Here is a 25624-nt window from a genome sequence, read left to right as displayed (position 1 = left end):
ATCACATCGAAGCGTCGGATGCAGCTCAGCGCACGCCACCGGCTGCAGCAGCATCCGATCTGGCCTTGGACGGGACAGTGGGCAGAGGCGCTGCTGATCACGGGATCGCCACACGCCTCGCAGGACTCGATCAGGGTCACGCAGTCCTGCTCTCCGGCTCGAAGCGCAGCCTTGCAATCCGGGCGTAATGCAGTGTAGCCAGACGGTGGACCAGAACGATGAAGATGATGAGGAGCCACAAGGAGATCAGCGTCCCGAACCTTGAACTGCTTATGTGCATTAAGTATCGCCGTTGTGGAACCTGAACCTGGATCTTTGCGGCGAGTCTTTCATGTTTAGTGTGTAATGGCAGATCGACCAGGCAACAGCTGTGGTGGAAGTGAGTGAGTGGATGTTGGCTCTGGCATCCGTTTCGGTCCTTGGCCGGGTTGAGCCCAGCCTGATCCAGACTCCACCGAAAACTGCCCCACTTTCCTAGAAGGCAAGGCCCTTAACCTCAAGCACTCCCACCCAAGTGGAGCCAGGCTTGCTACACGATGTGACCCACAAACGATGTGACCCACATACGCCGAGACCCATCATGAAATCACCTTCGTCGCCTTACAACCCATCGACCTGTGATGCATCGCTCTGGCCTCCGCGTCCAGGCAAAGCTGTGATCATCCATCATCTCGGAGGTTATTGCTGCATTAAGCATCAAATCCGTGCCACTGTCGATCTTTTGGTCAAACAACGAGCCACCTGGTCCACGTTAAAGCCGGCCCTTCTTGTCCGACGTCACTGCCCAGCTGGGGTAGCGCTGTTCACATCCAAGCCCAACAGCCCCCCACCGCGGCCTGCAACCAGGAAGCATGCCCTTCAGAGTCTGAGACTCTCTTTGGGGAATCAGTGTCATGGATCCCGCTATCCAGCGTGCTCTGAACGATAAACTTTACGATAAGCGTAAGGTTGGGGCGCTCGAGTGCGTCGGCTTCCATCTACTCTGTGATCTGTTTAGGCTGCTCGGGTCGCATACCCGGACGAGCAGTGGAATGATACTAACTCCAACTTCTTCACCGGGATAGGCTCGAGCGGGTCATACGCGAGCTTGTTACCCTGAAAGATTACGCCAAGGTTGAGGCCGTGCTCGACCAGCTCTGCAATGAATTTGCCTATGCTGTTCATCAGCCACACGCCCGCAATGGCGGGCTCATTGGCCTTGCTGCAGCCGCCATTGCTTTGGGACCAGTACGTGTGATCCTCCAGCCGGCTTCCTCCCTTTCATCCCGGCTGTGTTCTTTTTGTCTTGTGGCATGTTGGCCTCCTTTTTGTCGCTTCCTGCTCACTCGGCCTGTGTTTTGGCCTGGCCGGCCTTGATCAGGAGCTCGCAAGATACCTCGAAGTCATTGTGCCGCCAGTCCTCGCCTGCTTCACTGACCAAGATGCCCGGGTCCGCTACTACGCCTGCGAGGCCATGTATAATATCGCAAAGGTCGCAAAGGGCGAGATCCTGATCTACTTCAACCATATATTCGATGCCCTTTGCAAGGTGAGCGACCCTGCCTGTCCCACCCGTCATTGCTGAATCTCACATGCTTCCTCCGGCTTCCAGCTGGGTGCCGACTCGGAACTGTCTGTCAAGAATGGAGCCGAGCTGCTCGATCGCCTGATCAAAGATATCGTCTCCGAATCCGCCGCCACGTATGTGTCGGTGTTGGAGCACCCACCCCCCTACCAGGGGGACGACAAGGATGCTCCAGATGACTCGGTCGAACTTCCTACAGCCTTCTCCTTGAAACGGTTCATCCCGCTGCTCAGGGACCGTATCTACGCGCTCAATCCCTTCACGCGGACCTTCCTCGTCGGTTGGATCATCCTGCTCGATTCCATCCCGGATCTGGAGCTTGTCACTTACCTACCCGAATTCCTTGGCGGCCTCTTGCGTTTTCTGGGCGACTCGAACCGAGACGTCCATGTCGCCACTCAAGGTTGCCTGGACAAGTTTCTCAACGAGATCAAGCGGATTGCCCGCATCAAGAAGGGCATTGCCGAAAGCAAGAAATCCAGGGAAGGCAGGCGCAAGCGGATCGACTCGGTTGGGAGCGTCGGCAGCGTGCGGCCTCAGCTAGAGGAGGGTGAAGAGGTTGAATCCGAAACGGCCGCCGAGGAAGACGACCTGGAAAGCGAGGATGACTGGATTCCCGGGCAGGATGTTCAGATCAACTATAAGGCGATCCTAGAAATTTTGACCGCAACCCTCGACTCACAGTTTGGTAGGTCTGCCGTGCCCCCAATACTCAGGATAAGCAACTGATGGTGTTGCAGACGAGGATGGGCTGTTGGAGTCGCTTCGCTGGATCGTCGAGTTTCTCGACATATGCCCGGAGGAAGTTCTCCCATTCACCCCGAAGATACTGGCCCATCTCCTGCCCGCCATGGCTAGTGGCGTGGAATCGATACGCCAGGCTGCTGGCAGAGTCAACACCTCCCTGATGGACTATGTCGTCTCTTTGTCCGACGAGGCAGAACTGGCCATGCCACCCCCATCGCGGATACCCGCCCCGGCGCCCTCAGCAGGTGACCGACAAGACGGGACTACCGGCGCTCGTGCTTCCCTGTCCGGCTCGACGAGAGATCTCGAGGTGCGGAGCCCCACACCGGCTCAAGGGAGGAAGACCATTCCAGGAACTCCAACCCCGGCGGTTTCTGCTCCTCAACCTCAGCCGGATCTCGACTACGCCGCCGCGGTGAACTCTCTGACTCTCCTATTCCTGAACGACCACGAGGCCACCCGGGTGGCTGCTTTGACTTGGCTGATCATGCTACATCGCAAGGCGCCGAGAAAAGTGCTTGCCTTCAACGACGGGACTTTCCCGGCGTTGCTCAAGACTCTCTCGGACCCTTCCGAGGCAGTGGTCACCAAAGACTTGCAGCTCCTCTCCCAAATCTCGAGAAACAGCGAAGACGACTACTTCACAAATTTCATGGTCAATCTACTACAGCTCTTTTCAACAGACAGGAAGCTCCTGGAGACACGCGGAAACTTGATCATCCGCCAGCTCTGCATAAGCCTCAGCGCCGAGCGCATCTACCGGACCCTGGCCGATTGCATCGAGAAGGAGGAGGACGTGGAGTTCGCCAGCATCATGGTCCAGAACCTCAACAACAATCTGATCACGGCGCCCGAGCTTTCTGAATTGCGGAAACGGCTCCGTAACCTGGAGACCAAGGTTGGTCTTCCGCTTGTTGCTTGTGTGGGCTTGGACAACGTGCGTCGTGAGCTGACTGCTGTTGCAGGATGGGCAAACATTCTTTGTTACGCTGTTCCGCTCGTGGTGCTATAACGCCGTGGCCACCTTCTCTCTCTGCCTTCTGGCGCAGGCCTATGAGCAGGCGTACAATTTGTTGCAGATATTGTTCGTGTGGCCACCATACGTTTAATGAACCTGAGGACCTTGCTGACACACACGTCCAGCGCCGAGTTAGAAATGACGGTCAATATGCTAATTCAGATCGACAAACTTGTGCAGCTCCTCGAGTCGCCCGTTTTCACTTGTATGGCTCCTTGTTTTCGGCATGCTTTTCCGGATATCGAACTAACAAATCAATATAACAGACTTGAGGCTACAGCTCCTTGAACCGGAGCGATACCCCCACTTATACAAGTGCCTGTACGGTCTCTTGATGCTCCTTCCACAGTCATCGGCCTTCGCGGCCCTCAAAAACCGCCTCAACAGCGTCAGCTCAATTGGATACCTGCATATCGCACCAAGACCGTATGTGCTCTCTCCCATCCCCGCTCATTGCCCACCGAATACCCCTTGGAAACACCACTGATTTCGGCGTCATAGCAACGCAACAACCCCTAACGTGCCCTCGTTCGACCGCCCCAACCGCCTCAAAGGACGAGAAGAAGGCATCATACGCTGGGGCGAACTGCTCGAGAAATTTCGCACAGTCCAAGAACGCGCCCGGCGCTTGAACCGCGTGGGTAGCGGTGGCGGCGGCAGCGGCGGCGACTTGGATGACCCTGCCGGAGCAGAGTTGCGTATCGGTGACACAGTTACAGAGGCAAAGGCATCGGGACCGGAAGGCGGGGTGCCTGGGAGGGCGGTGCGGGGGCCAGTGCCCCTTGTCAAGGAAGCGCCACCTGCGAGACCTGAGCCGGCGTCGAAGGCGAGGACGGCGCTGGGCAGACAGTTTGGACGGCTTGGAGGGGCTGTGTCTGGGCGAGGCAAGCGCGCCTAGTAATACCCTGTTGTCACCCTGATCTTCCTCGATGCACGCGTTGATGTCCTTTAATGCCCGTCTGGCTTCAACTTTGGCTGCTGTTGTCGTATTTCTGTCTCCATTTCCTGCTTCTCTGACAGCGTCTTTTCTTTCTGACTCTAGAGGACCACGATCAGCATCGGCTGCGCATCGGCGGCGTAATGTTCAGCAACGAGAATACCCCCTCGGGAAGCGAGACGGAGCGGGCGGACAGCATGATTAGCAGGGGAAGAGGCATGAAGTCGGGGTTGCATGGGCCGTGATGGTTTGAAAGGGACTCTGCATAGGATCAAGCCTGTATTATGTGTGATGGAATCATGTGTGATGATGGACAGTTAGCACCAAATCCCAAGTAACAAACACGCACAACCACTCCACCAACAACACAACTGTAACTAACCGCCCAGCCTCTACCTACCCAACCGACTCACGCTCTCTCATCCCCCTTCTCATCTCCGCGCAGGCGGTCCCTTCCTCGGCGTCTCCCTCTCCACCAACCCCTCAAACACCTCGTCCCGCCGCAGCGTCATCCGCCGCAGCTCCGCCCGCAGGCCCTCCAACTCCTGCCGCGCCCGCTCCGTGTCCGGCGGCAGGCCCGCGAACGCCCGGACCTGCGCGTCCAGCGCCTTCTTCTGCGCCAGCAGCGCCAGGTACGCCTCTTCCTCCTGCCGTACTTGCTCGATGCTCGGAAATGGCAACGACCATGACGACGACGGCGATGATGATGGTGGTGGTAATGGTGGTGATGATGATGATGATGATGATGATGGCACCCCGCCGCCGCTGCCGCTGCCGCTGCCGACTGACTTGGCTAGAGAGGCGGCCTTATCGCGCAGCTCGGGCAGGCGCGCCGACAGGGCTTTGATGCGCCGCTGCGTTTCCAGGTTCTGGATCGCGAGGTTGGCCGGCGGGTGGTAGCCGGTCTGGGGCGCTGCGGGGCCGTTGTCGTCGCCGTCTTCGGTCGGGTCGTTGTCGACGTCGTGGTGATGATGATGTGGTGAGGGGGACCCAAGCTCGGCCGAGAGCTCCGCCGTGGCGGCGGCCTCGCGCGAGAGGTAGGCTGTCAGGGTGTCGATGCGGGAGATGGTTTGCTCGAGCGTGGCGGATTGGGCGGAGAGGTTGATGAGCTCGGCGCCGAGGGCGGTGGGGGTCGGCTGCGGGACGCCGGTCTGCAGCGCGAGGGTGGCCATCGCGTTGAGGGCGGTTTGGCCTTCGCGCGTCAGGGACGATTCGAGAGCGGTGAGGATTGCCTCGCGCGCGTCGTGGAGGACGTGGTCGTTGGTGTCGCTGCCGGCGTCCGCGGAGCCCCCTGTTTGGTTCTGATGTCGCGACTTCTCGTAGGCCCTCAGCTGGTCTAATGTTTCGGCCTCGAGCCGTGCTATGAGTGCCCTCTCCTCGTCGGCTGCCTGGTTGGCCGCGGCGAGCGCCAGCAGGGCGCGCAATGTGTCGGCATTGCGCTCGAACGGCGGAGGGCCGCGGCCGGGAAACTTGCGCTGCAGCCAACGGTCAATGTAAGACCAGTCTTTCGCGGCCGAGGCGGCGGCACGCGCTACCGACGGCGAGAAAATGGCCGTGTTGGGCGGCAGATGGGCCATTTCGCCTCAGTGCACACACTTGTGGGATAGAATACGACTAGCGTTTTGTGTTGTTATGCCGCAGTCCACCAGTGCATTCCCTCAGCCTACATCCCGCCCGCAGTCTTCGGGGCATGTGTGGATGAGACGAGGAAGGAAGATCCGGGGTGCGCTGTCCTTTGGTCCGAAGACTACATCCACATGCACATCCACATCCCACATGGACGCGGTTTGCTGTGCGAATAGCGTGCGGCGACGGTTGTAGAATCTGAAAATGGTACTCCGTGCACTGCATGTGACGGTGACGGTTGTCGTGTAAGTTGAAGAACTCGCCGCAGTCCGCATCTGGATCAGCCCAATGCTTTGGGCGCCTCGAAGGTACGTACCCTCTTCGTTGTTCGTTTGTGGTGATGTGGGGCGCTGTATTCCGTACCTCCGTAAGGCTCGGAAACCCCACCTAAGGCCGCAATGCGCAGGTGCTGATTGGCCAATTATTTTAAAGTAAACAACCCACTGCAAGCAAGGGCTTGAGTTACTCGGACACGCTGAGTCTCTCGGACGCGACTTCTCCAATCAATCCTCACCACCCACGCCTGCTGCACGCGTCCTGCCTGCCGTTCGCGCCCACAAATTCACGGCTTATTGCTCGATTTGCACAGCCATATCCGACGAGATATACTCTGATACACCCTCGGCCCTGAGCACACGTTCTAGCACTACGATTATCCCCTGCCACGCCGCGACGCCCGAACCGCCATGGTGCAACCAGGCGTCGCCGGGCTCGACACGCCGCGAACCAACGCGGGGGAAGCGACATATCTTAGTCGTCAGCCCGATTTTGACATCTCCCAAGAGTTATCCTTTCAGTCACCCTCCAAAGACGCGAACCTCCTGCACCAGCTTCGCAACGGCGGCCGGCCGACCCTCAAGACCCCGCGCGGGAGCCGCGCTCCCTTCAACGACCGGCGAAATCTCCCGGCCGGCTTGGGCGGCCCCGAATTTACACCTCTGCTCAAGTCTGCAACTAGGAACAGCGCAAGACGATACGGCGTCGACAAGGAGAATGGACGAGCCACCCCCGGTTTCCTCGCCAAGATCGACGAAGACATGACGCCCATGCCGGCTGGCGAGACCAGCATGTACGGCGCCTCGCGCAACACGTCGTCCTTCATGGACAACACGCCCCTCCCCGAGGTGGACAGCAGTAGTGTCGCTTCCACCCCTCTGGTGATGAGGAGGCGCGAGCACGGCAAAGGCCCACTCGAGGATGGGAACCAGCTCTCGCTCCGCGAACAAGAAAACGTTATCGACAAGATCGAGAAGGAGAATTTCGGCCTGAAGCTCAAGATCCACTTCTTGGAGGAAGCGCTGCGGAAAGCCGGCCCTGGATTCAGCGAGGCCGCCCTTAAGGAGAACACCGAGTTGAAGGTGGACAAGGTGACCATGCAGCGAGAGCTTCAGAGGTACAAGAAGCACCTCACCGCTGCCGAAAAGGATCTCGAGAACTACCAACAGCAGATTCTCGAGCTCCAAGAAAAGGCCAAGCGCAAATTCGCCGACGAGAACCAGCGAGCCGAGATGGAGCGGCTGCGGCAAGAGCTCGAGGACAAGGACGCCGAGATGGACACTCTTCAACGCCGCCTGGAGGAACACGAGAGTGAACATGACAAGGTGGAGAGACTCCAGGATGAGATCGGCGACCTGGAAGCCGACCTGCGGAGGAAGGACGATCTCATCACTCAACACGAGGACGAGATCGAGGAGCTGAGAGAGAAAGTCGAGGATGCCGAAGAGCAGCTCAAGAAGACACAACGCCGCGTGGTAGAGTTAGAGGAGAAGGCGCAGGATGGCGAGCGTCTGCAGGAAGCCCGGGACACCATCGAGGAGCTGGAGGCCAATATACGGCGGCTGGAACAGCAGGTCGACGACATGAGAGACAAGCTGGAAGACGCCGTTTCGCAGAAAGACCGAGCTGAAGCGGACCTGGAGGAGCTGCAGGAGGAGATGGCGAACAAATCAGTCGTCACCAAGGGGCTCTCCCGCCAGCTTGAGGAAAAAGTTGCCCGTCTCCAAGCCGAAGCCGAAAAGGCCCGTCAAGAATGTGCCTCCCTGGAGCAAGAGCGCTCAGCTCAGCAGAAAGAGATCGACGGCATGAGAGAGAAGCTAAAAGAAGCCCGAGAGGAGCGCGACTCTTCGGAACGCCTTCGCTTGAGCCTCGAAGCCAAGATGGATGAGGAACAGGGCGCTTGGCGGAAGGAGATGGAGGATGTTAGGCGCCAGCTCAAGGAGGCCAGGCAAGAACGGGACTCGGCCGAGCACATCCGGCTGGCGCTGGAAGCCAAGTTGGAGCAGGCGCACGCCGACCTAAACTTGCGGACCGACGAGAAGGCGCTCCTCCAAACACGCCACGACGCGCTGACCAGCGAGTCAAGCTCTCTGCAGAGGGAAATCTCGAACCTGCGGAAATCTGTTGCGGAGCTGGAGGAGAGCCTCGAGCAGGAACGCCAGCACGCCGTGAGCATCGAGCGCGAGATTCGGGCCCAGTTCCAGAGCGAGATAGAGCGGCTAAACAACGAGATCTCCGACCTTCAGGCCGAGTGTCGCGAGAAGGATAACCTCTACGACAACGACAGCGAGAAGTGGGAGGCTCAGCGTCACAACCTGGAGGCGGAACGCGACCGTGCTGAGGAGCGAGCTGCCGGGCTTCAGCGGACCATCGACAAGTTGCGGGACGCCGAGGGCGCTCTATCGAGTAAGGAAACGAAGCTCCAGGAGGCCCTCCAGAGCGAGACAGAACGCCACCAGAAGGAGGTGGCTATCCTGAGCTCCCAGATCGACCAGCTACAGCAGGACCTGAACTCCAGACAAGCCATGCTGGAGGAACTTCGCCATGAGCTCTCGGCCGTGAAGGATGAGCTTCGCCAGTCCCAGCTCGACTGCGCATCGCAAAGAGAGAAGGCCGAGGCCCTTGAAGACGAGGTCGAGATCTTGCAGGCCGCTTTCGATGAGGAATCCGAGAAGGCCCGCCTCGAACTCGATCGGGCGCATGATGCCGATCTCAAGACCATTCGCGAGCTCGAACGTCGCGTTGAGGACTACGAGGCGCAGCTAGCCGCCTTGCGAGCTTCCGCTCAGGGAGGCGACGGGAATAGCGAGCTCTCTTCGCTCCAGCGTGAGCTCTCTGCTGCCAGGAAAAAAGAGATTGAGCAGCTCAAGCATGACGCCTCTCAGAAGGAGACCATCAAGTTGCTCAAGCGGCAGATCGCCGATCTGGAGCGCCAAGCCCACGAAGCTGCTCTCGACCGTTTTGTCACATCCCCGTCATCCCACGGAGGATCCGCACAGAAAGCCGAGATCGCGGAGCTCCGCCACCGGCTCTCAACGGCCAACCAGTCGGTGCACGATCTGAAGAGGTCGTTGCGCGATGCCGAGCGTAAAGCTTCCGCTTCCGCACGAGAGCTCCAGAAACGGTTAGATGAGCTCGAAGACGAGAAGGTTACGCTTGAGCAGGCGCTCGAAGACGCTCGCACTGCTGCTGAGGAGGCCGCTGCCGCGCACGAGGAGGCCTTGAACAAGTATAAGAAGAAGCTCGAAAAATACAAGCGGGAGCGGGATGAACTCGCCGCCGCCCTGCGCGACCAGCGAAACAACCATAGCGCCAACAGCAGCGTCAGCGAGATGACGCTTGAGGAACGCCGCGACCTGCACCAGATGCTGCGCGAGTCTCAAGTCACGGCCGACAAGCTCGACCGGGAGTTGCGCGAGCATCGGGAGGCGCTCGAGGAGCTTATGGGTATCGAATCGTCCTTGCGCAAGAAGCTTGAGCGAGCACGCAGCGAGAGGGCCGCCTACCGGGCTAGTGCAGAGAAGCTGCAGAAGGACTTCAAGAAGCTACAAATAGAAAAGGACAAGGCCCTTGCGGAGGCGGCCTCGGCAGCAGCCGCTGCTGTCGCAACGAGCGAGCAGGGTGTTCTTGCCCGAGCGTCGAAGTCGGGAAAGGGCGGAGCCGACACAGATGCCATCATCCGAGCTGCCGAAGCGGCCGAGAAGAGGCACGAGAAGGAGATTCGCGGCATGGTGATGCAGATGGAATGGCTAAAAGCATGCTGGGACCGCGAGTCCAGGCTGCGCAAGGACGCAGCATATGCCAAGCAGTACTTGATGATGGAGGTGCAGATCCGGGATGCATGGTAAGGACCGCCCTTTACGACCCCCTTTTGCTATCTTACCCTCATCAACTAACCACTTTACAGCAACAAAGCCGACCTGGCCATCATCAACCGCATCCGCGACGAGATCCACGCTGGATCCAAGCCCGGCCAAGAACGACAACAAAAACGACCTGCCTCGGCCCGGCGCTCGGAAAGCGACCCCATCGTCCGGCAGAGCCGGGACAAAGATCACCAAAAGCTGCTGCCGCGACAACGCTCGTCCAAACTGCGCCTGGCGCTCAACGCGGTGCGCTTCATCGCTCGCATGCAGATCCGCGCGCGCGACTGGGCGAAATACGACCGGGTCCGCCAGCGGCTGTCGGAGTGCATCGAGGACATGGAGCGGGAGCAGCGGATCCGCAGGATGCGCGATCAGTGGCGCGCCGAGATGGGCAGAAGGGCGGCAGCGTCGGATTCCAGGGGCGCGCATGTCGGGATGGGGTGCTGATTTCGGTCCCCCCCCCTTTTTTTTTCCCTTTCTCCTTCATTCTCATGGTTTCAACCGGGTACGAGAAGCTTTTCATGCTTTTGGGGTCGCTGTTCAGGCCTTGTCTGGTCGGTGTCTATCTGGTGTCTTGTGGTGTGTACAGTGTACGGCCTCGGTGTTCTTCTCGATGAAGGGGAGGGGGGGAGTTTGGTCGGGCTTAGGCACGCTGTTTTGCATGGTATACTGGTCAGGGGCACATGCACATTCATTGAGCATAACTGTTGGGTTGGTTGGTTGGCAAAGCGGCGCTGGGTGAGACTTGCACTTCAGGAAGACCCGTTGTTTGGGCATGGGTGGGAGAATTGATCTGTTTGTTTGCGGTTCTGGGGAGTGTGGCCTGCCTTGCCTCATCAAAGGAATACACAGTACCTGTCCATGGATACAGGGTACTAGTAGGGCCCATTGGATGAGAAATGGACGGCGCACGAAATGCCCTCTCGGGTTTCGGTTGCCATGTGACATGAATACATCCAGCCGCTAGAATACAATGAAAACAGGACCGACTTGGACTTGATAGTGGCGGTCATGGACTTTACCACAGATACAAGGCAGACCAATGTGAAAACTATCGCAAGTAGAATCTCATATTCTCATGCGTAAGCAGAATCTCTAGCTACCTAGCCAAGCGAGCGTTGGGGGTATTCTTCGTCTCTCTGTCCGTCGTGTTCGCACCTCATCGTCTCTCATCATCATCCGCTTTGTGCAAGCATTGCCTCCGGGGAAGGAGGAGGGCAGTTCCTCCTCTGCCGAATCCGCTGCCCGCTGCCTTTTTTCTTTTTGGAGCCCTACAGGCGAGAACTCAACCCTCCCTAAGTCCCCCAGTCCCGTCACTGCTGGCCCGTACCCACAGCTGTCAGTGTTTTGAAGAGCAATAACAGTAAGAGTAGTTAACGGTCCGTGAAAAAAAGCGCGAAAAAAGCAAAACCGCCGCCCAAACGCCGTCCCACCGGAGGGCAAACCGGGAGGATACGGTCAAGGTACATAACATACATGGCTGCGTCGTAACGAACGAACAAGCTAAGGTATCTTCATTACCCCTCCCATCCCCAAAGCAAGCACCTCACAACATACCTAGTAACATCACACAGACTTCAAAAAGTCCCATCACATCGCCTTCCCCACGCTGCGCAAGCTCCCCAGACTGCCCCCGCTCAGCCTCCTAGCCCCCTGCCCTTGGCCCTGCTGCCCCTGCCCCTGCGTTTGCCCCTGGCCCTGCTGGCCCTGCTGCCCCAGCTGTCCCTGCACCTGCTGGCCCGGCCAACGAGCACCAGCGCTCCTTGCCGCGGCGGGCCCGACGTCCGGCCCGGGATCGCTCCAGCCGTCGTCGTCGCCGCCGCTGCTCAGGCTCGACACGGCGCTCACGCCCGACGAGTACTTGGAGTACTTGGAGTAGCGCGACACTGTGGACTCGGCGCGGGTGCGCGTGCCGGTGGGGCGGCGGACGTCGGCGCCGTTGTTGTTGTTGGTGACGGTGGTGGTGTCGGTGCGGAGAGGAAGAGGGAGGTCGGGGACGCCAGCGGCTGCGGAGGTAATGGTGGTGGTGGTGGCGGTTGTGGTGGTGCCGAGCAGCTCGGGGCGCTCGAGGTCGAAGGGGTCGGAGCGGAATTTGTTGCGCTGGTTGGTGGTGGTGGTTGCGGTGGCGAGCGAGCGGAGGCTGCCTACGCTGTCGCGGTTGGCTGGGGAGTAATAGGCGGTGCTTAGCTGGCGGCCGCCGGCCGCGGTGCTGTTGGTGCGGGAGCGGCGCATGCCGGGCACGTAGGTGGCTGCTGCTTTGGGCAAGGAGGGCGCGGGGTCCCGGATGGCGTTGGCGTCACTGAACGGGTTGCTGCTGCTGCTGCCGCCGACCGCTAGGGGTGCGGGCTTCGCCGAGTTGTGGGCGAGGGCGTTGGCATCGCTGAACGGGTCGTCGTCTCGGCCGAAGTCGAGGCTGAGGCCTAGGAAGTTGTCTGTTGAGCTGACGCTGCCGTTCGTGCGGGCGAGGTTGGCTCGTCGGCGCTGCGCTTCGCGGTCCAGCTCCCCATCGTCCATGTTCAAGAGTGTCAGGAAATCGGGCTGGGAGTCAGAACTACCCGTTTTCTTTTCCTGCGTGACATCCGAGGTCGCGCCACGGCCTGTCTTGTTGCGCTGGTTAAATCCCACGCGCGCCCCGAGCGCTGACCACCAGCCCCTGAGACGGTCCTTCGCTGCTGGTTCAGTACCGGTGACGGCCGAGTTCGCGCGGCTGCGGGTGGCGGGCGGGTCAAGGAACTGCGAGGGACCTCGGTCTAGGTTCACAGAGGGGGCGGTCCTGTTGCGGATGTGGCCTCGGATCTTCTTGAAATTCTGGCCCAGGGCGACCCTAACCTTCTCAACCACCGGCGTGGGCCCGATGCTCCGGCGCGAGATCACATAGCTGCCCTTCTCGTTGGATGGCACCGCGTCGAGCGGTGTCAGAAGGGTGCTCCTTCTCTTCCGCATCAGTCGCCGCCTCCACCACCAGATGAAGAAGGCTAAAATGCTGATGGCGACGGCGCCGCCGATGACACCGCCAGCGACGGCCACAGTCGACTGGACTGCATTGCTGCTCAAGGCAGGAACGGTATTCAACGCGGGGTCAGGGGAGGTTGTGTCCGTGGCATCGGCTGCCGCGCTGCCGGTCGCTCGTTGTGGTGACTCAATGGTGGTGAGTAGCGGCGTGGCTGCTGGGCTCTCGGGCAGGAGAGGGGGGCTGGTTTCAGCCGTGGCCACGCCCGATGAAGTTGCAACTGTATCTGCAGCTTGAGCTGTTACGCTGCCATCAGCTTGACTGCTTTGCGCTGCAGACGGTTGTGAGGATGTTACGTCTCCGAGGACAGTGAACGACTGGGAAGTAGTGCCAGATGTCGTGACAGGCGCAGGGGGGACAGGCGTTGGTGAACCAGCCGAAGAGCTCGTCTCACTGGTCTCGGTGGTCTCACTGTCCTGGGCCTGCGCAATCTGCACCGAACCAGGGGGAACATTTGTGGTGGCGGTGATTATGATGGTGGAGGAGGAGGAACTCGTCGTACTCGTTGAGCTCTGTCCAGGGACCTCAGTGCTTCCATCCGCATCTGCAGCCGGTGCGGCCACCAAGCCAGTCGTCAGGCCGGCTGTCGTCCTCGTCGAACTAGCGGAAGTAGCCAATGTGGCCGAGTCGGTCGTGGTGGCTTCCACAACCACGCTGCTCGCACTTGTCGTCGTCAACGCCGACGACGCCGCCGCCGCCGCTCTGGGGATTGCCGTGCATCGCCGCCCGTTGATAGTGGTCAGAAAAGCTCCCGACGGGAGACTACTCGACACCATGTTTTGGATATCGATGTCTTTGCTCGTAACCCTCTCGGCGAGGCCAGTCGCTTCGAGTGAGGGAAAACGCGGGAAGACAAACGAAAACACAGGCAGAAAAGAGGGTTCAGCAGAAGCGAATACGCATGGCCACTAGGGCCGTCTAAGTCATGGCAGAATCATCAAGATCTGCTGCAGAGGAAGAAGAGCAGGCTCCTGTCAAAGGAGGGCAGGAACAGAACAGCGGCGGCTAAACTCAGCGCCGGGCTTGGTGGTGGTGCGGATGAATGGGTTAGGACAGGACCAGAGAGGAGGAGGAGAGGAGGGCCCGGGGGAGATCTGAGATCTGGAAACGAGAGACGGAGAGTCTGAATCTGGGACGGAGCCGTGGGACGGGACGATGGTTTGGGTAGTTTGGCAGGACAACCCGACCCAACCGCATCAGGTGAAGCCGTGACAGCGCACGACGGTCCAAGCCATCGCGTGTGTCACTCTTGGACACTTCGCGGAGCTTCGAGGAACGCATTTCAACGGCCAGGATGCCCCGAACGGGCGACTTCTGACGCGCAGCACGGACGCCAGGCAGGGCAGAAGTCGTTTGATGGTCGATCGGCTGCAGGCTGCCATTGGCTGGGGATGGCTTGGAAGGCGTGTTATCCGCTGGAATACCCCGTTTCGAGTGGTGAGGCTCTTCCCGCAGTGGACGTGCCATTCCTGTGGTAATCTTGCCGGGGGGTTGTCTGACCCCTGTCCTGCGACGCACCTGACGCACGCGGTTGCCGGTTGCGGGTTGCGGGGTTGGTGATCCCCTGCGTGCGGCAGAACAGAGCATTCATCGCTCGAGGTCAACAGTAGCATTTCTTCTTTTCTTTTCTTTTCTTTATTTTTTTATGAAGGAAAAAGAGAGGCCAAGAAGCCAGCTGGTGTCGATGCCCCTTGGTCCTCGGCGGTTGAGGTTGTTTGACAAACGGAAGGAGTATCTGTGATACGGAGTGCTCGGTACCTACCTGGCGTGCATTGGCGTCTGGGCCAAAAGACTCAGGTTTGGGATGCCGAAGGACAGGGAGACAGGGTGGGTCCGGTTATCAACCCAACAGCTTAGCGTCCTTAGGTACAGGAAGGTGCAGCTCTTCCCACCCAGAGAAGCACCGCACTCCGCTCGGCGCTCGGCGGCCGGGCTCCAGCGCTCCCGTCCAGGTAGCACGGCCCCACCGGGGAGCCGGTTCGCAATGCAATGCCAGCGAAGTGCTCAGAGCCCCCCGCTCCAATCGCAGACCGCAGCACCCCATGGACATCCTAACGTGGACGTCCATTCTGGTAGCCCCCCGTGGATCTCTCTCGCCAAGGGCTCGAAATCGACGGGAGGGGGAGCTCCCAAGTTAGTTCATCGCTTCCCAAACTAACTCACGTTATACTCCCGGCTCTGAGCACAGAGTAAGCGTAGCTTCAGCGCTTGCTGAGCGCGTACGACCGACTGTGTGAAACCTCTGCCCATCTCCTACCGTCTGACCAGCAGAGCATCTTGCCCGCCGCTGTCGACCTCCGCGCCACGAGCACCAGCACAAGCACAAGCACAAGCAGCGAGCTGGGCTTCAACGGTTGCCGATCTTGAACGCCACTTTCACCAGCCGCTCTGTCGCCCACCACCGGCCACCGCCACTCATTCAAAATGTTCGGAGGCATTGCGTTTATGAGTAAGTTGCACCTTCGTTCTCACTGGTCCTTTTTTTTCGCCCGCCCTGCCACCGCGGGAATCGTTGTTTGCCGCCGTCTCAAGTTTGTGCGAGCCCTGAGCACGGGCACTGAGCACTGCGCCTGCCACGCTGCCCCACCATAAGCCAAGGGTTGTTGGTTATGACAGACCGTTTTCTTGCCGTTTCCTCTTGTGTAAATCTCATGACGGCTGCTCCAGGGCTCCCGCCCTGCCTGCATCTGCGTAACCCGCATCGCGTTGGTATGGGCCCGTCGATGCGGAACTCGGGTTTATCGGTCGTTTGATGGTCGCTCTCCGGGCCGGCATTTCGCGTGATCGTCCTCGGTGCCGGTTGGGCCCGTGATTATTTGCCCTCCCTGTTGAGTCAATGGCAACCCGTCTAATCTGATCTGACCGTCTATACTAGTTCCTGGGCCGGGGTCTCTCACGAACGGCCCCCCAAAGGATGTCCCGCCGCCCACGCCCATCAACCTGCCCCGATGTTGCCCGCAGGTCTCCGACCGCGACGGTCCGGGCGTTCAGGGGCCGGCCTCCGGCAAGCCCCCGGCAGCCCTTACTTCGGTGCTCCAGGGCATAGTGCGACCCACTGATGTTGCCATCTCGCACCTCGAGGCTCTCCGTACCCACGTGATCCCGGATGCGGCTCCCTCTCAGATCATCCCGGACCCGGCTTTCATCCCGGACTTTGATGCCTGGCATGCCCTCTCCGCCGATGACGCCCACGCCACCAACGAAAGCACGCGGAGACGCCTGAACACTGGCAACCTTTCTCCCGGCTGCCAGACCTACCTGGAGCGCAGACGGGAGCTCTCCATTCCGAATGAAGCCGCGTACCGGACGATCCGCAGGATCCCTCCCCCGAAGGGTCAGCCCCAAGCACGCTTGGGAAATGCCTACGAGTTCTACCGCCATCTGGAATTGTTCACTTCTTTCTGGGAGGACACATCGAAGCCACCTGCGAAGCCGGAAGCTAAGACGGGCCCTTCGGCCGGGGAGGGCAACGGCGAGAACGGAGCTGCCTCCGAGGGCGGCAAGAACCCCGAGGAAAGCTCCGGCGCACCCGGCTTCTACCGTACCGGTGCTGGCCATCAGATGCCGCCAGATTACCGCCAGAACATGGTCACAGCCTTCTTGAAGCTAGTAACGTACGACTTCACCTGCAATGTGTCGGCACCCCGCACCGAACCACGGCTGCACATCACGTCCCGTTCTTCGACCGGCACGCCACGCAGCTCCTACTTCACCTCGGGGTGCACCTTCATCTTCCGGACGCCGGGCACCCGCGAAGCCGCCCGCGCCGGCATCGTCGAAGGCCCCTTGGCAGCTGTGAGCGCCAGGCACACGACCTCATTCCCTGACCCGAATTCGGCAGAACGTGGGTCGACGCCGCCGGGCGCAGACCGCGAGTCAACGCTAGACCTGGCGCGGGAGCTCGTCGCCGCGCTGATCACGGCCCAGCACCGTGCTCGCGAAGGCCGCGTTGAAAAGCGGATCGGCGAAAACGCCTGGTGGTGCACCAAACCGCGCTGGGGCGGCGGCCCGGGCGGACCCATCGGCCGCGAGGTGGAGATGCTGTCCGGCGCGGACGAGACCATCGGCGACAAGGACGCCCCGCCGTCAGAGGCGGCGCTGCCGCCCCAACCATCTTCTTCCTCTCTGCCGCGCTCGCCATCCTCCTCCTCGTCAATGTCCCTCCCGCAGAGGCCCTTCTCCCGCCCGTCGGCGCTCCCGATCCCCGGAGGCGACAGCGGCGGCTCCTCCAAAGGCGCCAAGCGCCTCAAAAAGTCGGGCAACCATCCCATGTACGACAACTACCGCATGGTCCGCCCGCCCGCGCCCACCTGGGACAAGAAGACCCGGTACGAGGCCATTGGGCGCGCGCGGGGTGCTGACTACGACGACATCTTCGTCGTCAGCACCGTGCTGCACCATGTGAGCATCGTGCGGGTGCGCGTCCCGGACCGGCTGCTGGCCGTCTTGGATGGAGAGCCCGACAACGGGAGGAGCTGGGGCCGGCTGGAGGTCTGGCGGAGCCCCTGGTTCGACTTCTTCAAGGTCGAGGAGCGGGTCCAGGCGATGCAGCTCGTCTGGTGCATGATGGCTTACATGATGCGGGAGCAGCCCGGGAAGCAGCAGGGTGCGGAGGGGCCGAAGGAAGAGCCGGCGCGCAGCCAGGGCGACGTCAAAATGACCGGGGCGTAGTCAGCTGTTGTTGGGGCGCACCAAACAGCAACGAGGCGCGGAGCTGGGGACCCTTACTCATCTCCGTACCCAGCGCATCACACGATAGTGGAAGTGGATAGGGGACGGAGAAGCCCGCTCGCCTTTCGCTTCTTTCGAGGTCCAGATCCGGGAGGCAATCCGTCTTTGCAGCTGGCGAGCCGCTACCACGGGCGCGAGTTCAGCTTCCACAGCCCACTGCGGGCGACTTGACGAAAAATTTTTCTGCCATATATGGAATACACACTTTGCTACGACCTAGAAATGCGGACTATAAGAGATTTGAAATTTCAGCATTGCTCCCTCGAACATGATTTCAGCGCATTCAGCGCTGATATTGGCCCGAGCGGCGTCCACAGCCCTGCTCATTCCGGCGGCCGCCGTCAGCATTGAATGGCTGCGATACGATTCAGCAGGACGGCGCCTCCGTATTCAGCAGCCCCGCTTCCGAAAGTCCCCAGCCTGCCCGGCCAATCTGGTGTCGCCGGGTTGATCCGGAGCTAGCCGCTTTCGGGACTTACAACTTTGGCAAGACGTGCCCCTGGGCTTGCCACGCTGCCTGAAGGTGCGAGTGCAAACAAGTCAGACACGCGGGTCACAGGAGGCAGGACGACGGAGCAACTAGTCGACCGTTTTCCAGCTGTTTGAGTCGTGCGCGTGGAAGGGGAACAGGTACGGAAGTATTACGACCATTTGGAATACTGTATCATGGAGTGGGTGTTGGTTGTCGGGGATTCTATTCCGTACAATAGGTTTGCTTCAAGCCGTTCATAACGAAGCCAATGTTGATAAACATCGGTTTGTCTGCACTCCGAGGCACCCGACGATCTGGCCGCACACGGAAAGGCCACGCCAGACCTCGGCTTGTGCAACTTCCATTCCGGGATTGAAATGGACGGTCTTACCCTGGGCCTGCGTTGCGTTGTCAAGGTCAAAATTTTGGCCGCAGACTCGATCGTTACATGGTAGAAGCACCACAGCCAAACAACGGCCGTGCGTCCGTTGGGTGTGGGACACGCCATGAGACACACGCGCCCATCCAATTCAGCACCATCGACGATCAAGGACGCCCGTGTCTGTGTCCGATGGCTCGGATCGCAGCTGGAGCGGCAGCAGGAGCTGAACACTCATCTCGCGTGGTAAGTCAAGCCGCATTGCACTAGTGGACAAAGCAAAGACCATGCCATGCGTGCACAAAAAGGCCCGGATGAGCTTAATTTTACAGACATCCCATCCAGAAAAAGAGCTGAGCAGACGGGACGATCGCTGTCGGTTTCTGTTTCAGTCGGGACCCGCAGGGTAGACGTTAAAGAGGTCCCGCCAAGACTAATTTCGGCCAATTGTCGGCAATGTTTTTACACCGTCAGTACATCGCCAAGATCGCCAAGGGGTTTGCACTATCGCCAAGGGTTAGTTCGCCAGGGGTACGGGGGGCGGCGCCAGCCCCCCGCTAGTTAGGATTTAGATTAAAGTTAGGATATAGGTTATAGTTAGGGTATAGGTTATCCTCGTTTTCTTTTTTTTCGATTTGGTTAAGGTATCGTAAAGTTGTTGTTGTTGCGAGTCTTTGCGATTTTACATTGTTGATGTTCGAAGTCGTGGCGGCCCCGTTCACCCTTGGTGATTTGTAATTACTTGTACGCGGCAGTCTCCGAAATTAGTCTTGGCGGGACCTCTTTAACGACGACCATCCGCAGGCCACATGGCTTGGCAACGATCCGCACCCCACCGCCCGATGTCCAATCGTGGCAGCTGGCGCTGGCTGGAACCCCACCTTTGCTTCAAGCGCCTTGCTCCAGCCGATGGCGACTCGAGCCCTGGGACCGAACTCGACTCGACCCAGCTTCACCAGACGCACCGAAGTTGGCGACAAAGATCCTACACTACACTACACTAGACAGACCTGCTGGCGACCCCCACCGCCCAAGCAGCCGTCGCCTGTTCCTGAACACCATCCCACCCCGAGCATCGTAATTTCGAGGGCTACTCGACGCTACACTACACGCTGCCAAACACCCCGGCCCAGATCTCCAGGTTAACCCACCCTGCAGGTGAGCTGGCCCCCCCGGAACTCGGCTGTCAAAAAGTTTCGTCGATTCGACACCCAAGCCCGCCCCTTGACCATGATGGCCTTGACCTGGACCGCTCCCTCGGGATCGCCTCCGATTCCCTGTCGTGTCTCATTCATTGTCCTGCTCCATGTTGCCTGTCATCTCCGCCTTGCGTACGTGTGCAGCGCCATGCTCATCGGTGCGGCCCGATAGTTAGCCTCCAGAACCACCGCCAGAGCTCCAAGCCTGAATTCTCCCTCCCCGCTTTACTCCAACCGGGCCAGACGCTGCCGCCCCTCCTCGACAACTTACACAGCAAACCGCATTATACACGCTGCAACAGAACTCGACTGATTATTGCCTGCAATCTCCGTCTGCCCCCGACCACCGCCTCGACGCCGCCGCCCACTCCTCGCGGGCCATCTGTGGCTGCTCGCCCAACTGATTGACCTTACTCGAACAACTCGCCCACGGGTCTGTCTGGATATGTCTGGATACCCTGGTGCGGGCTACAACGCCGGGGGATACGCTCCTCCCCCACACCCACAGTTCGGCGGCTACTATCCGTATGATCCAAGCCGTCATCTACCGCTCCGAGGTTTATAGGCTGATGTTCACGCAGCCCTCAAGGTTACGGCTATCCGCCGCCGCCGCCGCCGCCGCCGCCCCAGGGTCCCGGATATGGCTTCCAGCAACCAGCACCGCCCTATGGCTACCCCCAGGTTGGTCGCGAGCACGCCTTCGATGTGGAACGGCCCAGGCTAATCACTGCTACGCCCTCAAGCCTCCGAGCCAAGGGTACCACCCGCCACCGCAGGCGCCGCATGGCTATGGGAGACCCAGTGAGCATGACACTTCGTCATGGGAGTGGAAAAATGGAAGCACTGACGATAGCAGACATGCCGACGGTGAACTCCAATTCGTACGTCCACGGGAACCACAACGCGCCTCCGCCTCCGCCCCAGTCGACACAACACTACGGAGCCCACGGGCACTCGTTTCAATACTCGCAATGTACCGGGCGCCGCAAAGCCCTGCTGATCGGCATCAACTACTTCAACCAGCGAGGCCAGCTCAGGGGGTGTATCAATGATGTCAGAAACATGTCGGCCTATCTCGTGGAAAACTATGGTTACAAGCGCGAGGACATGGTCATCCTCACGGACGACCAGCAAAACCCCATGAGCCAGCCGACCAAGCAGAACATTTTGAGGGCCATGCACTGGCTCGTCAAGGATGCCCGGCCAAACGACTCGCTTTTTTTCCACTACTCCGGTGAGTGCCTTGAGCTGTCGTGATAACCGAAGACGCACCTATTTCTGACCCTTCCCCGGTAGGTCACGGTGGGCAAACAAAAGACCTCGACGGCGACGAGGAGGATGGCTACGACGAGGTGATCTACCCCGTCGACTTCCGCCAAAACGGCCACATCACCGACGACGAGATGCACCGCATCATGGTGCGCCCCCTGCAGGCGGGCGTCCGCCTCACGGCCATCTTCGACTCGTGCCACTCCGGCACCGCCCTCGACCTTCCCTACATCTACTCCACCCAGGGCATCCTCAAGGAGCCCAACCTCGCCAAGGAGGCCGGCCAAGGCCTGCTCAGCGCCGTGTCGGCGTACAGCCGCGGCGACCTCGGAGGCGTTGCCAACAACATCATGGGCTTCTTCAAGAAGGCCAGCGGCAGCGAGGACGCCTATGCGAGGACAATGGCTATCAAGACATCGCCCGCGGATGTCATCATGTTTTCGGGGAGCAAAGACGACCAGACCTCGTACGTCCGACTTTTTCCGTCTCTTCTCCTCTCTTTTATTTTATTTTCGTCTTTTTTATTTTATTTTCGTCTTTTTTTTTTATTTTATTTTCGCCTTTTTCTCCCTTCATTTTGCTCTGTCCTCCCCACGTTGTTGCTGACACCGGGCACCTCTGTTGTTCTCCAGCGCCGACGCGACCATCGCCTCGCAAGCGACCGGCGCCATGTCCTGGGCATTCATCACTGCCCTCAAGAAGAACCCGCAGCAGAGCTACGTGCAGCTGCTCAACAGCATCCGCGACGAGCTGCAGACCCGGTACACCCAGAAGCCCCAGCTCTCGTGTAGCCATCCGCTCGGTAAGCTTCCCCTCCTTTTTTTTTTCCCTCTTTCCATCCCAAGAACCATATGGATTATGACGGCTTCCCTCCGCTCTGTCAAATATAAGTCGGTGCATTGTGGCTGACGTGGTTGGTGCAATGGGTGGTCTTCGTGGCCGGACAGATACGAATCTGTTGTTTGTGATGTGACGTGCCGTGGTGTTGTGCAAATACGACGGCAAACAACCGCTGTGCACGGAGCACGCGGGGAATCTCAGCCTCGATTTTCTGCTATGGCTGAGTTTTGGGGTATTGTTTGTCAGAAGGAAGGTATTCACATATAGGACAGAGAGCCTGGGGCACGAATGAGATGAAACCCTTTTGTTTCCTCTTGTCACTTGGTTGCACATTCTCGGTTTCCCATCTCGTGAGGTGAGGTTCGAGTGTTGTAGTCAATCACTCTTGTGTGTGGCGCGGTGCGGAGCGCACGGGATATCTCAGCGTTGAGTATGGAGTACCTTGCTTTCGTTGGGGTTCATTCTTGACCGGCATTCGTTCTGTGGACATATTATGCGCCCGGGTGAGGGAGTGCTTCCCGTCCCTTTAACTTACCCTGTCTACGGAGTAGAACTGTGAACAACTGCCTGTGTGAGTGTGCACTATCACCGACCAGTGATCTGGCTGGACTCTGACTGCTTGTGTTATTGTAGTCTTGGTGGGACTGAGGCAGTAAGGCCCAAGAGCAAGTTTGATGCGATGCAGTTGATTATAGTGAGCTACGGTTTTTCTCAATATGTTTCTTGCGTTGATCTCGATGGCACACTGTTAGGTACCTGAGGTCTGAAAGGCAGAAAGCTGAGTAACCTGGAAGTTATTGCGACAGATCTCTTTCCCCTCTTGGCTATGGCCGGGAATGAGTGCGAAGGAAAGCAATGCAATCGAGGGCGCTTAATCAAACATTCGTTGTTTCCATTCCTCTTCAAAGTACAGGGCGTTCATTGATTGATTATTCACATTGCACAACATGGGGAAGCACTGAGCCCCTGATACTCCAGCTGAACCGGCCCCTCGCATTGCACAATGTACATTGCATTTGGTGCATACAAGCGACGGACGGCCATGAACTTGCTGCTCCACCCAGCAGTCTCTTAACCGAGGTACGCCATCTGATTGGCCGCCACGCGCAACTTCGCGATAACGCGTACCAGACTCGAAAATTCGCGAGACGCGTCCCATGCAACGCGGGGTTCCTCGGCAACCCGAGTTTGATTGGCCTGCACACGCTCGGAGCTCTCTTCCCAACCAACAATCAAAGCCAGCAATCTCCCTCCCCCTGTGCCCCTCTCCCAAGCACCGAATCAATCAATCAATCAATCAATCAGCCATCCATCCCGCCGCCAGCTGAGGCCAACTCTCTCGTCCACTCTCATTCCATCGTACATTCGGGTATTCAATTTCTGGGGAAAGGGGGCTCAGGCCCCCTTGTCGTACACCAAAGCGTGATCCCATCCATCCCAAGTAAGCAGGCCCGGTCGTAAACAAAGGAAATCGATGCAGTGACTTCGCTCAAGGGGGTATTTCGGTGATATCCTTCAGTGCAGCTGCCAGCAGAGGTAGAGATGCCGGGGAACAGTCTTCGAGGTGGAATTAGTAATAGGGGTGGACCGGAGGGCCTCCTTTGCCTCCTTCCCAAACGGTATACTCTCAGAGAAGGGAAGAGATAAAATAGAATGTGACAGCCGAGTCTTGGAAGCAGGGGATGCCGAAAGGCAGCAGTGGCGGGTAAGTCGTGCTGAAACAGTAGGGAAATATGAGATCAAAGGAGGGTGGGCGCTGGACGTGGAGAGTCGGGGTAGAAGAAGAGTCGAGATTGGCAGTCGTCGTTACCCCCCTCAGGAGGGCGTGTCGTCGAACGTGAGCCGTCTTCTCGCCGCGCTCCGCGGCGTCTTGCCGCCTGTATGAGTGGCAGGCGTTTTCCAGGGCTTTTGTGCCGGGCTGGGCGTCATGTGAAGGAACTCGGCGAAGTCGAAGCCGAGCCCGGGCGTCGCCGGGTAGGGGTTACCGCCGCCCGGAGTCGTCATCATGGACGATGGCAGCGCCAGCTTGTTGTTCTTCGGGGGCGGCGTCGACGGAGGATCCATCCTGATCTTCGGTGGATTCGCCGGCGAGGGCGATGCGGCAAGATATAGCAGCAGATCGGCGCCCTCCTCGCCTGACTTTGTCTCCTGGACGGGCGGCCGCTCCTTCGGCTTCTTGGCTAAGCTGCGGCTCCGCATAGGGGGCGTGCGGGGCGGCGACACCCGGATATGGCTGGTGTGGAAGGAATGCGTCGGTAAATCGTCTTCGTCGTCGGAGTTGGCCGCGTAGTTCGTCGGTGTGAGGACGTCACTGATTTGCCGAGAACCCGAGTAGAACGACAGATCTGGGCCAGTTGAAGTCGTAAAATGCTGTTGCCTTCTCGGTTTTATCGGTGAGGATTGAGTAAATTGGTGCTGCTGCTGGTAGTGGTGGCCTGAGAAGGACCTGTGTGCCGTGGGGGACTGGCGGAATCGCTTGCTCGGGCTCGAAAACGTATCATCGAACGAGGCCATATAAGTGCGTTTCCTGTGGCCAGTGCTGCCGTTGCTGGACCCAATGGCGTCGGAAAACAGCGGCGCTTTGAGCGGAGAACTCATGAGTGCCCTCGCCGAGTATGGGAGATCGGAGGCGCTCGAGGACGAGTCGGACAGGATATCTCGGTCCTGCAGCCGTCTGCGGCGCATCTCGTGCTCGAATTTGGGCTCGATAGTGTCCAGTGTCTCGTTTACAAGGTTATGCTTCGTCTTGAATTGCGCAAGGGCAAGTCGGTTTTGCAACCTCCTGGCCATCTGGCGAGGGCAAAGTCCTTTCGTCAGTGCAACATCCCCGCCAAGGGAGGGTGAGGTGCGAACCTTGCGAATTTCAGCCCTCCTGAGCACTCTGTCCGCGACAGCCTCGGGCTGGGGTTTGAACGGAGACGACATTGTCTTGTTGGTAGACCAGACTGTTTGCACGCATGTACAGACGTCGACTCCGTTGGGTGGTGGTCGAGGGCAGAGAGACTCGAGGGTTCAGAGCGTTTGAACAGGGGAGCGACTGGGCGGCTAGACCCGGTGTGAGCGAGGGAGGACTGGGCCTAGGCGTGGCCTGACGTCTCAGACGCCGACGACGGCGGGGTTGCACAAGGCCAAAACGCCAGACTGCTTTCCGTCCGGTCACTCTATTCGGCACACAGCCGCGGGCGCATCGGGACGGGGAGAGACGAAGTTGTGCAGGTGTTGCAATCAGGGAGCCTGGGCAGGGGCCGGAACAAATTCACAGCCATTCCTTGAGGTGTGGAAACCGGCAGATTTGGAAGCTGAGCACTGGCCCACTGCTGGGTGCAGCTGCACAGCGGCACAGGGCGAATGACGGCAGCTTGCCGGGCTGCCAGGCTGCCAGGGGTGCTGTGGCCCGCAAATTTGCTGCTGGGTTGCATTGAGACATTCCAACCTTTAAAATGCCAGCTTCCCGCCACCTCACCGAGCAAACAGCCAGTGGACAATAGGGCGAGCGCAAGCATGCATAACGGTACAATACGTGAAGAGGAGATGGATAGCAGGCGCACATGACTGTTCAACTACAACGTGGAAGTAGGTAACCTTACATAGAATTCTACCCCAAGGTCTCACGGCTACACAGGAGATCTTTGGCTGGCGGCCACGACACAAATGAAAAGTTTGGGTACCCTGCAGCGGCCACATGCAATC

At 59.2% G+C, this 25624-nt stretch overlaps 7 protein-coding genes across 7 annotated transcripts; 4 read left to right on the top strand and 3 right to left on the bottom strand.

Annotated features, from left to right (window-relative positions):
• Window positions 1-583: 583 nt before the first annotated feature.
• On the top strand, window positions 584-3910 carry THITE_2116687 (uncharacterized protein). The gene is made up of 8 exons (XM_003654016.1): window positions 584-961; window positions 1065-1227; window positions 1361-1528; window positions 1592-2252; window positions 2305-3209; window positions 3277-3395; window positions 3455-3534; window positions 3596-3910. The coding sequence occupies exons 1-8, from the start codon at window positions 894-896 to the stop codon at window positions 3814-3816; spliced, it is 2385 nt and encodes a 794-aa protein (XP_003654064.1). The 5' UTR covers window positions 584-893; the 3' UTR covers window positions 3817-3910.
• Window positions 3911-4462: 552 nt separating this feature from the next.
• Window positions 4463-6184, bottom strand: THITE_2116685 (uncharacterized protein). Its single transcript, XM_003654015.1, has one exon. The coding sequence runs from the start codon at window positions 5841-5843 to the stop codon at window positions 4698-4700; it is 1146 nt and encodes a 381-aa protein (XP_003654063.1). The 5' UTR covers window positions 5844-6184; the 3' UTR covers window positions 4463-4697.
• Window positions 6185-11138: 4954 nt separating this feature from the next.
• Window positions 11139-13956, bottom strand: THITE_2116680 (uncharacterized protein). Its single transcript, XM_003654014.1, has one exon. The coding sequence runs from the start codon at window positions 13818-13820 to the stop codon at window positions 11625-11627; it is 2196 nt and encodes a 731-aa protein (XP_003654062.1). The 5' UTR covers window positions 13821-13956; the 3' UTR covers window positions 11139-11624.
• Window positions 13957-15335: 1379 nt separating this feature from the next.
• Window positions 15336-17879, top strand: THITE_2116677 (uncharacterized protein). Its single transcript, XM_003654013.1, has 2 exons — window positions 15336-15493; window positions 15920-17879. The coding sequence occupies exons 1-2, from the start codon at window positions 15469-15471 to the stop codon at window positions 17713-17715; spliced, it is 1821 nt and encodes a 606-aa protein (XP_003654061.1). The 5' UTR covers window positions 15336-15468; the 3' UTR covers window positions 17716-17879.
• On the top strand, window positions 17880-18321 carry THITE_2116676 (uncharacterized protein). The gene has a single exon (XM_003654012.1). It carries the CDS (start codon window positions 18044-18046, stop codon window positions 18224-18226), a length of 183 nt encoding a protein of 60 aa, XP_003654060.1. The 5' UTR covers window positions 17880-18043; the 3' UTR covers window positions 18227-18321.
• A 2362-nt stretch (window positions 18322-20683) lies between these two features.
• Window positions 20684-21956, top strand: THITE_125477 (caspase-like protein; the record flags this gene model as incomplete). The annotated part of the gene is made up of 4 exons (XM_003654011.1): window positions 20684-21059; window positions 21122-21560; window positions 21727-21896; window positions 21940-21956. 4 exons carry the CDS (start codon window positions 20684-20686, stop codon window positions 21954-21956), a joined length of 1002 nt encoding a protein of 333 aa, XP_003654059.1.
• Window positions 21957-23572: 1616 nt separating this feature from the next.
• On the bottom strand, window positions 23573-24977 carry THITE_2116672 (uncharacterized protein). The gene is made up of 2 exons (XM_003654010.1): window positions 24788-24977; window positions 23573-24724 (listed from the first exon to the last, which is right to left on the bottom strand). The coding sequence occupies exons 1-2, from the start codon at window positions 24857-24859 to the stop codon at window positions 23750-23752; spliced, it is 1047 nt and encodes a 348-aa protein (XP_003654058.1). The 5' UTR covers window positions 24860-24977; the 3' UTR covers window positions 23573-23749.
• Window positions 24978-25624: the final 647 nt, after the last annotated feature.

Source organism: Thermothielavioides terrestris, chromosome 3, assembly GCF_000226115.1.
Source record: "Thermothielavioides terrestris NRRL 8126 chromosome 3, complete sequence".
NCBI classification, from domain to species: Eukaryota; Fungi; Ascomycota; class Sordariomycetes; order Sordariales; family Chaetomiaceae; genus Thermothielavioides; species Thermothielavioides terrestris.
The sequence above is the reverse complement of the archived record's forward strand: the minus strand, read 5'-3'. Positions and strand labels throughout refer to the sequence as shown.

What these genes read in the sequence shown, in the direction of transcription:
- THITE_2116685 (XM_003654015.1), bottom strand. Translation starts at nt 5,843, where the DNA reads ATGGCCCATCTGCCGCCCAACACGGCCATTTTCTCGCCGTCGGTAGCG.
- THITE_2116677 (XM_003654013.1), top strand. Translation starts at nt 15,469, where the DNA reads ATGTTCGGAGGCATTGCGTTTATGA. An exon ending in CGGAGGCATTGCGTTTATGA is followed by an intron (nt 15,494 to 15,919) that starts GTAAGTTGCACC and finishes CGTCTATACTAG; the next exon opens with TTCCTGGGCCGGGGTCTCTC.
- THITE_2116672 (XM_003654010.1), bottom strand. Translation starts at nt 24,859, where the DNA reads ATGTCGTCTCCGTTCAAACCCCAGCCCGAGGCTGTCGCGGACAGAGTG. An exon ending in GGAGGGCTGAAATTCGCAAG is followed by an intron (nt 24,725 to 24,787) that starts GTTCGCACCTCA and finishes TGCCCTCGCCAG; the next exon opens with ATGGCCAGGAGGTTGCAAAA.
- THITE_2116680 (XM_003654014.1), bottom strand. Translation starts at nt 13,820, where the DNA reads ATGGTGTCGAGTAGTCTCCCGTCGGGAGCTTTTCTGACCACTATCAAC.
- THITE_2116687 (XM_003654016.1), top strand. Translation starts at nt 894, where the DNA reads ATGGATCCCGCTATCCAGCGTGCTCTGAACGATAAACTTTACGATAAG. An exon ending in TATTCGATGCCCTTTGCAAG is followed by an intron (nt 1,529 to 1,591) that starts GTGAGCGACCCT and finishes TCCGGCTTCCAG; the next exon opens with CTGGGTGCCGACTCGGAACT. An exon ending in CGAGTCGCCCGTTTTCACTT is followed by an intron (nt 3,535 to 3,595) that starts GTATGGCTCCTT and finishes TCAATATAACAG; the next exon opens with ACTTGAGGCTACAGCTCCTT.
- THITE_2116676 (XM_003654012.1), top strand. Translation starts at nt 18,044, where the DNA reads ATGATTTCAGCGCATTCAGCGCTGATATTGGCCCGAGCGGCGTCCACA.